Source organism: Microtus pennsylvanicus, chromosome 2 (genome assembly GCF_037038515.1).
Source record: "Microtus pennsylvanicus isolate mMicPen1 chromosome 2, mMicPen1.hap1, whole genome shotgun sequence".
Taxonomy (NCBI): Eukaryota; Metazoa; Chordata; class Mammalia; order Rodentia; family Cricetidae; genus Microtus; species Microtus pennsylvanicus.
This window is the reverse complement of record NC_134580.1, coordinates 141,669,893-141,686,367: the sequence shown is the minus strand read 5'-3', so window position 1 is coordinate 141,686,367 and position 16,475 is coordinate 141,669,893. Positions and strand designations below refer to the sequence as shown.

At 48.0% G+C, this 16,475-nt stretch overlaps 1 protein-coding gene across 2 annotated transcripts in view; it reads right to left on the bottom strand.

Annotated features, from left to right (window-relative positions):
- Window positions 1-13,457, bottom strand: part of Arfgef2 (ARF guanine nucleotide exchange factor 2) — an 82,484-nt gene extending 69,027 nt beyond the window's left edge. Inside the window, exon 1 of one of the 2 annotated variants that reach the window (XM_075963111.1) lies at window positions 13,142-13,457. In XM_075963111.1, coding sequence (XP_075819226.1) covers window positions 13,142-13,262 — 121 coding nt within the window. In that variant the 5' untranslated portion in view covers window positions 13,263-13,457. The remainder of the gene's footprint in view (window positions 1-13,141) is intronic. The other variant, XM_075963112.1, reaches the window with a different exon arrangement.
- Between the last annotated feature and the right edge of the window lie 3,018 nt (window positions 13,458-16,475).

Genomic DNA, 16,475 nt, shown 5'->3' with positions numbered 1-16,475 from the left:
CTGAAATTCTGTCCACTCAGCACAAGGGCACAGCGTGGCACAGACAGTGCAATACCTTTGCAGAAGCAGGAAGCTCCTGAGCCTGCCTACCCACGGGGCAACTTAGACTGGCCATGAGTGTAAAGAGGAAGGCAGGACAGAAAGCAAGGTTAGCCAAGAGATAATTACACAGGCCAGTTAGAGTGCTGGGTCCATGTGCAAATCATCCGGACAGAGAAGCAGCAGCAAACAGGCTGCCAGAGCCTTTTTCACAGGCTGGACATGTCCAAGAAACGGTTCTGGTGTCCATGGTTCTAGCCGACTGATGGGCCCTGGATATACCATGGTTCTAGCTGATTGATGGGCCCTGGATATACCATGGTTCTAGCTGATTGATGGGCCCTGGATATACCATGGTTCTAGCTGACTGATGGGCCTTGGATATGCCATGATTCCAGTTGAGAGGTGGGCCCTGAATATAATATGGTTCTGACTCAGACAGGCCTTGGATATGCCATACTGTGGTTCTGGCTAAGACAAGCTCTGGGTATATTTAGAAAACACAACTGTTTTCTCACTAAAAAGAGGGAGAATAAGGAACGAGGGCAAGTGTGGTGTAGAACCAAACTGACAGTCTGAGTGTAAGATTCAAACACAGCCAGGTACCAAGCCAGACAAGGTCAAACCTGTCAGCTGAGTGGTATCAAACCCCCTGAATCTTGACTTCCTATTGAAAAAATTTTGGATGACAAGAAGCAGCCCAAGACCCCAGAGACTGCAAGATGACTTGAGTGCAGCTAACTGTATGAGCCACCTCAGGAAAGAAGTCTTGCCACAATGTGACAGGGGCAGAGCAGGTACACAGCACGTGGCCAGTGTCACTTTAGCTCTTACCTTAAATCAAAAGCCAGTGGGAATGCACACTCTGTAGTGCCCTGAAAGAATACTTGGGACAGCTGCTAGCAGTACTAGCAACAATGCTGTGTACTCTGCAACCCAGGGTGGCAAACAAGATCCATTCATCAGCCAGTGTGACATATATGAAGTCCACAGTCCTTTCAGTGGGGACCTCTTAGCAGGCCACCCCATCCTGGGCACACAAACCCCACCCACTTAAAAAGATGACAGGAGGATAACAGGGAGAGAGGGCAGCTGGTGGGACTCTCACCCCTGCACTTCACTCCTCCACATGCTAATACCACTGCATCTCCCAGTTGAAAAACTGGCAACCAGCAGCAGTAAATGAGCAGGTTGCAAAGAAGGAGACAGGGCTGAGCTAGAGCAGCTGCAGCTAGAAAGACACAGAACTCCCCAGAGATCATTTCTGGGTGTTGCCATTACCTACAGAAACAACACCTCCATTTACTAGCAACCTGGCAGCAGGCTTACACTCTCCTTCCCAACAATGACCATCACAATCCTCACATCCAACCCTGCCCAAGTCCATCATCAGCCAGTGCCCTCAGATCCCAGAGCATCTCTTCTAACAGGACAGCCACACATCCCTGCTATCCTAATCAGTCCTGTCCCCCTTTAAGTCTCTCTCAACCACCTGTTCCTCCACCCCAAATCCACCTACAATGGCTGGTCACACTCTGAAGCTTGGTACTGTGAGGAACTGGGACACTTTCAGCTCCTTGCTAGCCTCTGTACATGCCCTCCTCTCCTTTCAGCTAGGCCACCTATCCACATGCTCCCAGAGGAACGTACTGTGGCCTGCCAGACCTTCCCATGACTGATCCTTCAGTTTTCCTCTTCCTACATTTTCCAGGTGGAGCCCTTCAGCAGAACTGCTGTCGGATGAGGCACTCTGCAGCCATGACGTCTGACCTCTAGTCTCAATGTCTGGCACAATTCCACCCTCTGGTGACCTGTCTCCACCTAAGCAGACATCCAACAACATGCTGGTCTATGATGTTGCCATCACCAGACTCAGAGAGAGCCTGAATACTGTCAGCCTGTCCCTCCCATCCTGTTTCTGCACCATACTTTGCTCTCCTTGGTCTCTCTCACTAACTGCCATCATGACAGCCTTCCCTCATAGCTGGGGTAGCAGCCTCTCCTTCACAGAGAAGTTAGACGCTATCACAAGAGACTCCCTCAACTTCCTGTTAGCAAGCCTACAAAGGGACCTGCCTGTGCCCACCCTCTGATCCCCTTGTGTGGGGGTGAGGCACCCATGCCTACCTGCTTCCTTGGGGACTTTATGTTCTCAGGACTAGTCACTCTGACCACTTCTCACCACAAGGTCCCATCACCGCCACACTTAATTGCCTAACTATTCTGCTTCTGGTTTTCCCCTTCCCTCTCTCCCACCCTATAGCTCTTCTCTACACAGCAGTCAGAAGAACTGTCTTAGAGTGTGTGACAGTTAATACTGTCAACTTGACGGGATCCAGAATCACATAGTAGACAAGCCTCTGGGCATACTTGAGACTGCCTACATTAGGCTGGCTGAGGCAGGAGGACCCACCTAACTGTGGGCAGTACCATTCTATAGACTGGAGTCCTGGTGGAGAAGAGAGAGACAGAGAGAAAGCTAAGCATCAGCAACCACTGCTCTCTGCTTCCTGGTTGTGGACATATGACCAGAGCCTCGAGCTTCTGAAACAATCAATGCACTGGACATCAAACCCGAAACAAACTCTTCCTTTCAGAAGCTGCCTGCTTCAGCAAGGAAGTAAACAATGTGGGAAGTGCCTCACAGAGAGGAGCCAATGGCCCTCACTTGCTCAGCTCTTTCCCATAGCACAAAGTAAGCTCAGAATCCTTATGGCTGCCAGGCCTCTATGATTTGACTCCAGTCACCCCTCTGGCCTCCCCATCCACGACAACTCTGGATACCACCCTCCACCCCAACCATATCCCAGGGCTCTCCTTTAGTCCTAGGATCACGTTACCACTCTAAAAGGCCTTTCAGCATCATTAACAACTGCCACCTGGTAGCACCCTGCTCCGAAGCTCCCTAACCCTTTCTGTTTCACTCTGGTTTCCTCTTCTCATCTTTCTTCAGAGTGCTGGTCACCCTTGACACACTATGTGTCAGCTCCTTTACACCCGTTTCCCAAGCAGGGGAGAAACCCTACGACAAGCCAGTCCACAATGCCCACGAGAATGTACAGCAGACAGAAGCAGGCCCTCTGTGTGTGCTCAACACCTGTGCAAATCATCCTTTTCCTTTCCTGTATTATTTAACCTCTCCCTCTGTGGATCCCTTTTCAATGACATTTAGAAAATTCCAAGTGTCTAATGGGACCAGAATTTATCCCTAGTGCATGAACTGGCTTTTTGGAGCCCATTCTCTATGGAGGGATACCTTGCTCAGCCTAGATATAGAGGGGAGAGGCCTTGGTCCTGCCTCAAAGCGATGTGCCAGATTCTGTTGACTCCCATGGGAAGGAAGCCTTACCCTCTCTGAGGAGTGGATGGGGGGGGTAAAAGGTGGGGGGAGTAGGAGGAGGGGAGGGAGTGGGAACTGGGATTGGTACATAAAATGAGAAAAGATTATTCTAAAATAGATAAATAAATAAAAAGAAAAAATTCTAAGCATCTTCTACCTTAAAGAAAGAAAACTAAGTAGGGTGGTGGCGGCATACACCTTTAATCCCAGCATTCGGGAGCCTGAGAAAGAACCGTCACAAGTACCAGGCCCACCACCACTAACTACATAGCAAGATTGCTTCAAAACCAAAGAAAAGAATTAAGCCTTCCATGGGCCACCCTCCCCCTGACAGCAGCCCAAACAAAGCCTGCGCTCACTCTATTTCCTCATCTCCCACACTTACTTCTGACCACAAGGATTCCACCTGCAGCACCCCACCCAAACAGTTCAAGAGGCCACCGGTGACCACATGTCCCTAACCTGATAAGCATGCTTCCAGTCTCCATCTGACTGGCCTCCCTCAGCACCCAGAATTTTTCTCTGCATCTGCCCTGCGCTTCTCACCAGTTTCTGCTCTAGCTCCCTCTGCCCAGGCAGGAAGAGCTGGAGGTCCTCACACTAGGCCCCCACCCACAGACTCCAGTCTCTAGACCAGGCCTCTTAGGGATCTCAGGCTTTATCTATGCAGTCACTTCCTATTTCAGGTGTCTAACAGGATGATGCTAGATATAGTTTGTATATAGCATGCCCTCCAAAGGGCCAAGTTTTAAAGACGTGGTCCACAGATGGTAGAGCCAAACACCAAGAGGTGATTAGCTCGTGAGGGTGCTAACTGCACGATAGGTTAATCACTGGTGAGTTCATCCATCAAAAGGGGGCCTGGCTGGAGGCCAGTGGAGGGAGTGGATCACTCAGGGATGTGCCTCTGAAGGCTGGCTTCTTCCTGGTGCCTGTTTCTGTTTCTCTCACCTTCCTGGCCAGCTCTTAACCCACCACATCCTTCTACCCTGATGCTCTTCCTCACCTCAGACCCAAAACAATGAAACTAGCCACAAACAGTCTGAAGCCTCTGAAACCATGGCCCAAAGTTTTCCTCCTTTAACCTATTCCTCTAAGACATTTGCCACAGCAATGAAACACTGACTAATGAAAGTCCAAAGGCAGATCTGGGTTCCAGCTCAGATGAATCTACCCCCTCTTCCTGCCCATATGGTCTTCCCTCTTTCCATCTGATAGTTCAGATCACTGAGTCAGCAATCTGGAGCTGGATGAACAACTCCAGTTCTTATGCCCTTAGCCAACTCGTCATCAGATTACCTTAGCTCTACTTTTCAGGCAGGCCAACAATCCATCCACTTAGCTCTATTTGCATTGTCATCAGCCCAAGCCACCCACCCACTCACCAACATGATGCTAACTGCCTCTTAGTTGATCCCAAGCAATCCCTTTAGCCTCTCTGTAATATGTGAACACTGGTCAAAGAGACTTCAAAACACAAGCCTGACTGTGCCAGCACATTTCCCGTTTCAGGCTCTTCCATGTCACCCCACTGCTTTTGATCATGATCCTATGGGTCTCTGACCAGCCTCTCCTGCCTTACTCCCAAGTATACTGTGCCTCAGCCGTATGCTGCTCTGTCACAAAGCCTTTTCTTAGGCTGGTCCCTCTCCTGAAGTACCTCCCACCCAACCTCTGCGTCTGCATTCATCATTCAGATCTCACTCAAGTCAGTGTCCAGTGCTCTGAAACGGCAGGCTTCTTGCTAGCATGGCCCAGAGGGTGTGACTCCGGCTGCACCAGAGCACAGTTTATTTTATTCCCCTTGTTTATTTTACTCCTCTGGCATCATGATCCCAAGACATCCCTCTAAACGAAAATCAGACTGTCTGGACAACAGACAAAAACAAAATAAACAGCAACAGATATGCAGAGACAGCTCCCTAGCACTGAGGGGAAAAGCCTTTTTTGTTTGTTTGGAGACAGGGTTTCTCTATGTAGCTTTGGAGCCTGTCCTGGAACTCACTCTGTAGACCAGGCTGGCCTCGAACTCACAGAGATCTGCCTGCCTCTGCCTCCTGAGTGTTGAGATTAAAGGTGTGAGTCACCAGTGCCCGGCAGTGGAAATCCTTTACATCCCATCACAGAAGGCCTGTTCTCCCCATAAACCATAAAACCTATAATGCACGCTAACTAAGACTAGCCTGGCAGAAAGAGTCCAAGAGTGAATCAGCAAATGTGAAACTATTTTCTAAGCTAACCTCATTGGAAAGGAGACCAAGCAGTCTCCTGGTGGGTCACTTGCACCTGCAGAGAGCCATGATAAGGAAACCCGCCAGAGCTACTTAAGACTTAGTTAGCATCCTGTGATTAAGCACACGCTCTCACAGGTCTGTTCTTCTCTGAAATCGCCCTAACACTGCCTTAACTCTCCCAAGATTTACAAGTACAGATCACAGGTCTGGATTCATTCGCTCAGCCAGAGTCCTGAGCTCTACAGACCAACTCATGAGTCAGAAGGGTGAGCACCCAGGTCCTCCTCCTTGGCCACACAGGCCTGAGAAACAGCAGGTCACCACCTGCTCCTGTCTGTGCCCCTTCTTCATGGCACTAGCTGCGCTAGCTCACTTCAGCCGGGTCAGTAGATATTCTCATCTCAGAAACAAGGCATCAAGAAGCTAGATTAGCTTACTTGTATAAGCAAAGGGTCAGCCTTTCCCACCGATCTTGACATACATTTTAATTACCAACACAACACAATGTTCAGCTGCTGTTGCTCTAAGGTGAGCTCCCTCCTGGAAATGCTATAAAACTTTTCAACAAAGAGTAATCTGCAGGAAGCTGGAGAGATGGTTCAGCAGTTAAGAGCACATTCTACTCCTGTAGAGATATGAGTTTTGTTCCTAGCACCCACCCATGACAGGCACCTATAACTCTTCTTCCAGGGGATCTGGTAATCTTGTCTAACTTTCACAGGCACTTATACACATACACGTGCACACACAATAAAAATAAAATAAATCTATTTTTTAAAATGGAAGTTTATATTTTAAGTTATTTTATTATTTTGTATGTATGGGTTTCTGCACACAATGTATGTGCAAGGTACTGAGAGCGCATCTGATCCCCTGGATCTGGAGTTACAAATGACTATGAGCCACTCATGTAGGTCAAACCCAGGTCCTCTTACAGTCTGTGGTTTTAACCAATGAGCCACCAATTCAGTTTCCTATGTTTTGGTTTCTTTTTTCTTTTATTTCTTTTTTTCTTTTTTTAGCTTTTTGTTTGTTTGTTTTTCAAGACAGGATTTCTCTATGTATCCTTGGCTGTCCTGGAGCTTGCTCTGTAGACCACACTGGCCTCAAACTTACAGTCTGCCTCTGCCTCCTTAGTGCTGGGATTAAGGGCAAGCACTACCTATCTTGGTCTTTTTGTTTGTTCAGTTGTTTGCTTTAAAGAGTAATCTGTAGAGGCCATGAGCCTTGCCAGTTCAGGTTTTGTTTTGGTTTCTGAAGACAAGGTTTCTCTGTAGAGCCTTGGTTGTCCTGGAACTCGCTCTGTAGACAAGCTGATCTCTAACTCAGAGTTCCGCTTGCCACTGCCTCCCAAGGGCTGGGATTAAAGGTTTGCACTACCACCTCCCAGCTTCCAGTTCAGTTTTTAATGTAGTACATCACTTGTAGACAAACTTCCTAATCCAAACACCAGATTTTACTAAAATTGAAGGCTTTATTCTAAACAGTTTCAATTAGTTATTCTATTTTTGGATTTTGAGATAAAAGTTTGTCATAGAACCTGGGCTAGTACAGAACTCACTCTGTAAATCAAGATGGCCTCAAACTACAGCAACCTTCTGTTCTGGCTCTCAAGTTTTGGGATTAGAGGTGTATACCCTGATGCATCAAATGTCACTTCTGAGACAGAATCTCAATAGATAGGAGAGCATGGCTTCCAACTCATGATATTCCCACCTCAGCTTCCAGAATACTGGAATTACAGGTATATGCCATATTAAGCAAGTCGCAGTATTTTTAACATTTTTCAAATTTCACACTTAAGGTTCTTCCTAACAGTGACAAGAGGATTTTTGTGCTGTGAATAGGACTTCGCACATGCTAGACAAACACTGCACTGAGCACATCTCTAGGCCTAAATGCTGACTATTCCTACACAGCTAGAGCTTATAAATATATCTGGTAACTGCTTCTTCTGAATGACATTTAAACAAGCTCAACCAACAAACCAACAGACCCACCCACAGGCCACCTCTCCTTCGTCCTCTTCACAGTACAGCTAACCCTGGAGAAAGCCCTGCTTGTGCTTACTATCTCCCCATCTCCTCCCACACCTCCTCCCACACCAGTCTGCCTTTCACCTGCAGTGTGCCACTCAAATAGTTCAATGGATGGCCACTCGTGACCCACAAGTCTCTAAACTCTGGTATCAAACAGAGAAATCAGCATGCCTGAGACTGGACTTCATCCTCCACAGGTTAAATAAATCGGAGCTGCAGCTTCCTTTGTCCACCCACTGTGTAGCTGTGGGCAAACCACTCTCTTTTGTTTCCCACTGCACAGGTATCCCAAATAGTCATCATTCTGTAGGACAGAGCTCAATGTGGCTGATGCAGACAGACATCACGAATCAGAAAAAGCTAGCTCAATGATGCTCATATGAAACCACCTACCAGCACAACAAAGACAGAGTAAAATGCTACAGAGAGAAAAGATCTTTTGTAGCATATGCCTTTAATCCCAGCACTCAGAAGGCAGAGGTAAAAGGATCTCTGTGAGTTCGAGGCCAGTCTGGTCTAAAGAGTGGGTTCCAGGACAGCCAGAGCTACACAGAGAGAGACCCTGTCTCAAAAAAAAGAGATCATTTTGACCATAAGCTTTCAAATGTCTCAGAATTCAGCTACAGAAAACAATCTCTTCATTGAAACGTCACCAGTGTAAGACTGTTTTCAAAGACACGTAACTACAGAGTCAGTTTTATATGAAAAATAGATACACGTTTGTTCTTAGATTTTCATGATGACTGAGCATGACAGTTAGCATTTACAGAACACCTTGACCCTTTCATAGTACTTTCTGCATACTAAATTATTAAATAGTCTATCTCTCACACATACACAGAAGGGAGGATCGTTAGGATGATCCAGTTAAACTGTCGATAAATCTTTCCATATTCAATTTAAAAACACTTAAGATTTTTTTATTCCTTTTGGTCAACCTTCCAAATGTCATACAATTTAAGAACAGAAATATAGAGACATCATCGAGAAAGGGGCCCTAAGTAAGACTTTAAGAATGGCATTAAATTCTCCAATTGAGGGCTGAAAGGTTGGAGCTTATTAACGCAATCCAGGCATCATTAAAGAGTCAAAGCAACAATGTCCCTGGGTGAAGAATACTCTCACAGGCTCTTGCTTTCTCCTGACAGAGTTAGAAGGACACCACCCCCGATTTGGATCGCCATCTATGTGTTTGATATTTAGAGAGATGACTCATTAGGTCACTCCAATCTTGTTCCACCTGATCATCCCTGCTTTTATAAGATACAACTCCTGTCTTCACTGCACTTAGCAAGTTAACGCTGTACCAAGCATGGCCTATCCATCTTGTAATCACGTATTTTTAGAAAAGATTTATTTTTATTTTATTTGGATGAGTGTTTGTCTACATGTAGATATGTATACCATGTGTGTGCCCAGAGAGGCAGGAAGAGGATGTTAGATCTCTTGGTACCCATAGTTTGTTGTGAGCCACCATGTGAGTAATAGGAACAGAGCCCAGGTCTGCAAAGGCAGTCAGCATCCCAACACTCCTTAACAGCTAAAGCCAGCTCTCGGGTCCCATAATTACATTCATTTATTTTATCTACAAACCAAGCAGATCAATAAGTGACTCCTGAAAGACCTAACCAAGGCTAAAAGCACCACATCAGGGTGCTTAGATTCTGTGGTAACAATCACGGCAGCATGCATCTGCTGAGCATCCAGCTAACTTCACCTTAACAGTAACCCTGGCAAATGTGGAAGATTAAGAACAAACATGGCAAGTAAAGGCAGATGATTTGAACCCAGATGATCTTGAATCCCAGAAGGCTCAGAGCTTCTCACAGACATGAGATACAGCCCTGAAACCCTAACACTGCCTCCCATCCTCCTCACCCCACTGTAACTGGCAGGAACCTGTCACAGAAACAGTTTCTGGTAAGGACTCTTTACCATCTAAGCACTTCAGCTTTCGTTGGTCACTTACAGTTCTTACCAAAATTAACGATAATCTACACATTATCTTTAAAAAATATTATACTTTTTGGGGTTGGAGAGATTCAGTGGTTAAGAACACTGGCTGTTCTTGAGGACTGGGGTTCAATTCCCAGCAGCCACATGGTGGCTCACAACTGTCTTGTTCTATAACTCCAGTTTTAAGGGATCCGACACCCTCACACAGACATACATGCCAGAAAAACACCAATGCACATAAAATAAATCACTTTTAAAAAAGTAAAGCAAGGGAGCCTAGGCAGTTTGGATGCTCACCTTACTAGACCTGGATGGAGGTGGGTGGTCCTTGGACTTCCCACAGGGCAGGGAACCCTGATTGCTCTTTGGGCTGACGAGGGAGGGGGACTTGATGGGGAAGGGGGAGGGAAATGGGAGGCGGTGGCGGGGAGGAGGCAGAAATCTTAAATAAATAAATAAATGTAAAGCAAGAGGGGGCTGGAGAGATGGCTCAGTGGTTAAGAGCATTGCCTGCTCTTCCAAAGGTCCTGAGTTCAATTCCCAGCAACCACATGGTGGCTCACAACCATCTGTAATGAGGTCTGGTGCCCTCTTCTGGACTGCAGACATACACACAGACAGACTATTGTATACATAATAAAATAAATATTTTTTTTTTTTAAAAAAGTAAAGCCACCACCGCCTGGCTAAAAATCCTGCTTTAAAAATAAATAAAGCTGGGAAGTGACCTTTAATCCCAGCACTCAGAAGGCAGAGGTAGGAGAATCTCTGTGAGTTAGAGGCCAGCCTGGTCTGCAGAGTGAGTTCCAGGACAGGCTCCAAAGCCACAGAGAAACCCTGTCTCGAAAAACCAAAATAAACAAAATGCATCATACTTTTTACCCACTTCCACTTCAGTCATTTTTCCTTATTTCTTCCTCTTTTTTGTACATACATGTGGTACACATTCAGAGTATGCATGGTCATGTGTGGGAGTGTATACTCTCACCCTTGTGCACGGAGGCCCAAAGTTAATGCTGGATTTCTTTCTTGATTGCTCTCCAGTTCCCCAGGCAGTGTCTCCCACTGAACCTGAGCTTACCAATTCAGCTCGTTAGCTAACCAGCTTGCCCCAAGAACTCCCTATCTCTACCTCCCAAGTGCTTGTGCTATAGGCAGTCACCACACCTGCTTGTCTTATATACACGTGGGTTCTGGGGAGCTGAACTCTGGTCTTCACACTCATGCTGCAAGCACTTTATATACTGAGCTCTCTTCCAGCCCCACACATTTCTCTTCTTAAATGGAATTACTTAAACCCAAGACGAGGTCTTGAGATACAGAGTGAAGGAACACCACATATGCTGTGATGTTTTTACTGCTTAGCAGGGCGGTGGTGGCGCACACCTTTAATCCCAGCACTCGGGAGGCAGAGGCAGGCGAATCTCTGTGAGTTTGAGACCAGCCTGGTCTACAAGAGCTAGTTCCAGGACAGGCTCCAAAGCTACAGAGAAACCCTGTCGCGAAAAAACCAAAAAAAAAAAAAAAAAAAGAAATAAAAGCAAGTCTTTTCACTAACTACGCACATGGCTACTCTCTTAAAGGATGGTTCCCTTAAAGCAGTCCTGTGTGAATTCCCTAATCACTGGTAACAAGGAGCCTTCCCTCCATTTTCACATAACCTGTTGAGCCATTTCTTACATACATATGTGTATGTAGTGTGCATGCATGTATGCACGCTCACATGTGGACACGCATGTAGAGTAATTCAAATGTGCATTTCTACATCCTGACTTGCAAAAATCTGAACTTCTAAATAAAAACATGATCCAAGAATATCTAATAATGCACCAATGCAATGGCCCACGGGATGATTTTATAAGTAGGTCCTAGCAGTGTGATATTTGATGTTAAAATTTCTAAACAGGAAATTAAAACTATGGGTAGAATGGAGTCCGGGCAGGTTTCACCCTGAGGCTCCTGCCATTATAACTTACAGGCTGCTTTTCCAATGCTTCTTCTACATTTCCAACTCTCAGCCCTGCTTTTTGAAACAGAAAAGCTTCAGTAACTGCCTTCGATAGAGCCCAAATCCCACAAGATTAGCTGCTTCTGGATTACACAGGCAGCAAGCCCCTCCTCCCAACAACAACAGGACTCACAAATGTTTCCCACAAGGCCTAGACCTTCCACAGGGAAGTGCAAAGATCCCAAATCCATTCCGAGGTCTCAAGTGAACTCTCTCCTTGCACCAGAGAAATTCGACTGTAACAGAAAAGCAGCCTTTCTATTTGCTCAATGTGTTAGGAAAACAGTCCCTTTAAAAAGATCCCCACAGATAGCCAGGCACACGCTTTTAATCCCAGCACTTGTGAGATTGGGGCCAGCCTGGTCTCCAGAGTGAGTTCCAGGACAGCCAAAGCTGTTACACGGAGAAACCCTGTCTCTGAAAACAGCAGCAGCAGCAGCAGCAAAGATCCTAACATGGAATTGCACAGGCCATAGGGTGGTGAATTAGTAGGAAGACAGATCTGGTCAAATGTTCTGGTGCTTTCCACCCACAACTTTTCCTCTCGAAACTCCACATGGTAGACAACGGCTTGCTTTTTAGAAGTGGGCTCAAACATCACATCCAATCTAAAGCAGATCTCGGGTCCTCTGGATCACTTTCGGCTCTTTTATCTCAAGGCAGTAACTGTTAGTATTGTTTTGTCTGCGCTCCCAGAATGTAAGCGCCACAGGAGTCAGCAAGGACTCCATTTCCCCATCATGGCCATGTCCTCAGTGTCTGGTACACTAGCACTTGATAAGTAACTAAGACGGGAGACTGATGCTGGTGTTAACTACCAAGCTTTTACCTAGTTAGACGCTAGAGACGTCTCTCTTCCCATAATCCATGGGTCCATTCAACAAGCAAATATTTACTGAGAAACTATTATATGCCAGACACTGTCAGAGGTGCATAGGGCACCGCACTGAACAAATCAGACAAGTATCTTTGCTGGGCAGAACCTTTATTTTAGGAACCCGCCATAAAATGAGGCGATGTCTTGCACACTGTCCAGTGCCTAGAATATAGATCACCCTGCACGCCTTCGAGGTGAAGAGCTCAGAGTCCGGGTGTTCTCCAGTGGGACATTTTCAAATTAAGCCTCTGGGGCTCCTCAGCACCAACTGGGCAGCTCTCTCACCTACTCTGCTCGCTCACGTGGGAGAACCCCAACCCGAACAGCCCAGGTAAAGGAAAAACTTAAGAGCAAAGGCGACTGCTTCTGAGGACTTGGAGATGGTTGAAGGGAGGAACCAGGAAACGGGACAAGAAGTCGTGGCAAGGCCCTAGGCAAGGAGGCTGGAGAACCAGCTCTGGCTGTCACCAAGTTGCTAGGTGACCTTGGGCCAGTCTCTGCCGCCCCGACACCAGCTCCCCCAGGACAGGAGGCGGAAGAAGCCGGGAGGGTGGGATTCGGGTTGGGGAAAGCGGAGGCCAGCAGGCCCGGAGGGTAACGGCCGGCGCGGGGAGACCGGTGCGGGCCAGGCCGGGGCGGCTCACTCACCGAGCGCCACCTGGCAGGCCCTACGCAGCTGGGAGTGCTGGGGCCGCTTCACCTCCTTGTCGGCTAGGATCTTCTCCAGGGCCCGGGACACGAACATGCTCTTGGTCTGGCTTTCCTGCATGGCCCTGGCCGGCGGGGGCCGGCAGCCCCGCAAGCCGGCGGCACGAGCGAGCAGGAGAGCGAGGCTGAGGGACCAGGCGTCCCGGCCGGCACTGGCCGCGTCCGTGCGCGCCGCCCTGTCAGGAAGAGACGGCCCGGCCCCACGGCGCCGCCATGTTGAGGCGCGTCACGTGACCACGTGACGGGCGGTGTCGCTACGTCTGTGCGTCGGTCGACCCTATGACCCCAAGGGCGGGGGCCAGCCCGGGGGCGGGGTCAGAATAAGGGCAGGGCTCTGTGGGGGCGTGGTGGGTGGGGTGGGGGTGGGGGGAATGTAGGGGGCGGGGCGGCGGGGTGGGCGTGGCCTTGTGGTTGGGCGGGGCCTACACCGGTGGGGCTGGGTTGGCGACCCGCCACGGGATGCAGGGCTGGTCCAAGTGGGATGGGTCTGGTAGGGGGCGTGATAATCACTGGTGAAAGGCTGGAGAAGTGGGCAGCTCTGAAGGGGAGAGGAGGGAAGAGAGGTGACAGAGAGCATGAGACAGATAAACTGAGAAAAGAGAAAGAGTAAAAAGCTATAAAAAAAGAATTGAGAGTGATAATAAGCAAGAAGAGGTCAAAGGGGAGAGAAAGGAATGAGGTGACAGAGAGTAGGGACAGTGAAGAGAAAGGAGTAGCCAGGCGATGGAGGATAGGAAGATGACAAGGAGGGGTGATGCAGGAAGGGCAGAGAAAGCGTGAGCAGAAAGAGGAAGCTCGAAGTAGTGAAAACCGGGGCTGAGGCTGAAGACAGGAGGTGAGGGTGGGTATGAGAGGAGGCAGGAAGAGAGGGAACAGGGCAGAGCGGACGGGAACAGAAAAGTAGGCAGAGAGAGAAAGTGGAGAAAGATGGCACTGGAGTGGATAAAGGGGAGCAAGCGAGGAAATCTGGAAAGAACTTTCTGGCAGAGAGGAGGAAAAGAAAGGGAGTGAGAAGTGGAGCGGTGAAGTGAAGGATCTGCAGTGAGGTGAAGGATTTGCGTCCCTGTCCAGAAGCCAAACCAGTCCTGTTGCCCCAGGGGAGACAGCTCCTAGTTGGGTAATTTGGAGGCTTCGGCTTGGTTTTTTTTTTGTTTGTTCATTTGTTTGTTTTTGTTTGTTTGTTTTGTTTTTGTTTTTACACAGGGTCTTACTTTGTAGTTTGTGCTAGCTCGAAACTCTGGACCAGGCTGGCCTTGAATTTGCATTAATCCTTCTGTCTCTGCTAGTGCTGGGATGAAGGGCACACAGCGCCATCTTGGTTACGAATTTGTTTACTTGCTGCTTTGGGTTTTTGTTTGTTTGTTTTTGACACAAGCCCCGCGGTGTCCCAGGCTGACCTTGACCTTGAACTCAATGTCATCACACACACCCACTCAACTGGGATTGTAGGAGTTTGCCAGCACACCTGAATGTCTGCTTTCTAAGTGGCAGTCTTTGGTGATGCTGCCAAAAAGGACTCTCTCCCTTTTTTCCTGATCAGTTTTCATCAGCCTCACGTTCTCACAGGATGGAAGACAAGACAGGAGCCTTTGGAGCACTTGACAGGAGAAGAAACTGACTCTGAGAGCCGGTGTGGCATGGTCTGTACCCGAGTGGAAGATAGAGGCACTGACCCCAGGGCAGTTTCCATGTACTGATGCCCCCCGCCTGCCTCCCCATAGGATAGCCTTGATTCTTCGGCTCACAAGCAAATGGTTATTCCTCATGGTAATTTTGGGAATGACCCATGCCAACATGTTCAAATGCTCAGCTCAAACATCCCCTATTACCTGTGTCTACCTAGCTGGTGTTTCTAACAGCATTTGCAGACCTTCAGTGTTTGCCATTTTGTTGGGCTCGGTCCCTGGACGTGGTCCAGAGCCAGGCAGAAAGTTTCAAGACTGCAGAGTCCATTGATTCCAATGTGACTTCGAAGCTCCTGTCAATAGGAAGCAGTCTGTTTCTCCACGCCCCTGAGCCTGGGCTCCCCTCATGACTGTCCTGACCCACAGAGTGGCAGGGTGTGAGGCTGGGCACAGGGAGGCCTGGCCCGTACCTTCCTTGGCAGGGTGTTGTATGATTCTCAGAAGAGTCCCAGAACAAAGAGCACATAGAGAGAACCCAGTTTTCCCAGCTTTAGCCAGCCCTCAGCCAACCTGTATTCAGCAGGAGAATACAACAGCATGAGACACTCTAGTGAGACCAGCAGAGATGCTCAGAAAACCCATGTACTGGAGGGAAACAGCAAACACTTAGGTCACTATAGCTTGGAGGGATGCTTGTTACACAGCAGTCAACCACTGGAATCTCTTGATCCTTATGCCTTGAATGAATGAATGAATGAATGAATGCATGAATGTGTGAAATTCTCAAACTACAGCACCAGGTGGAAAAGTTAGATTTTGAGCTGCATATCCTGCAGGGAGGTCAGACTGAGACATTTAGGGCTCAGTGCGAGGGAACCAAAGACAAACAAGCTCAACGCCCTTAACTGCTGGTTGTTGAGAGGATACTTTCAACAGCCTTGACAAGACACCAGGGAGAGTGACAGGCCCTACACCAGGGAGGGTCACAGGCAAACAAGCGAAGACAGGGGGACTGTTGCCAAGGGGGAGCCTTGTTCCATACAATGCCCTTCGAAGCTCCCAGATCAGCCCAGAGAGCACACAGACAAGCTCTGAAGGCAAAAGTCACCTGTTGGTTGACCTAAATGTCATTAATTTTGGAGCGATGCATTATGAGCCTCTCTGTAGCTTCCTTGCGGATGACACTGCTGTGTGCCTTATGGTAACAGTTGCCTGGTTACGTTTGCAGACACCCAAATGCCACTTTTGCTACAGTGGTGGTGACTCCTTACTAGAGCTGCAGGACCTGATGGGCATCTGAGATGGAACAAAACTCTGGGTAGCTCCATCTTCAGACCATATCTGGCCCTGTTAACTAACTCAACCACCGAGCCAGATTCTATTCAGTTAATAAGCTGGGAAATGTTTTATCCAAGACAACAATCCAAGGCGGACTTGACCTCATGTCCACTGGAGCCAATATGTGATTCTTGTGTTTCACCCTTGACAAACCAAACACCCCTAGTCTTTCAGCCTTGTTATATAAAAGGCCCAGAATCAACCACAGCTGGAAGAGGACAGCTACGAGAGCAACACAGCACTTCCTGAGCACTCTGTGCCCACCAAACACAAAGCCAAGATATGTGTGGACAAGAACACCTCTCCTTCTC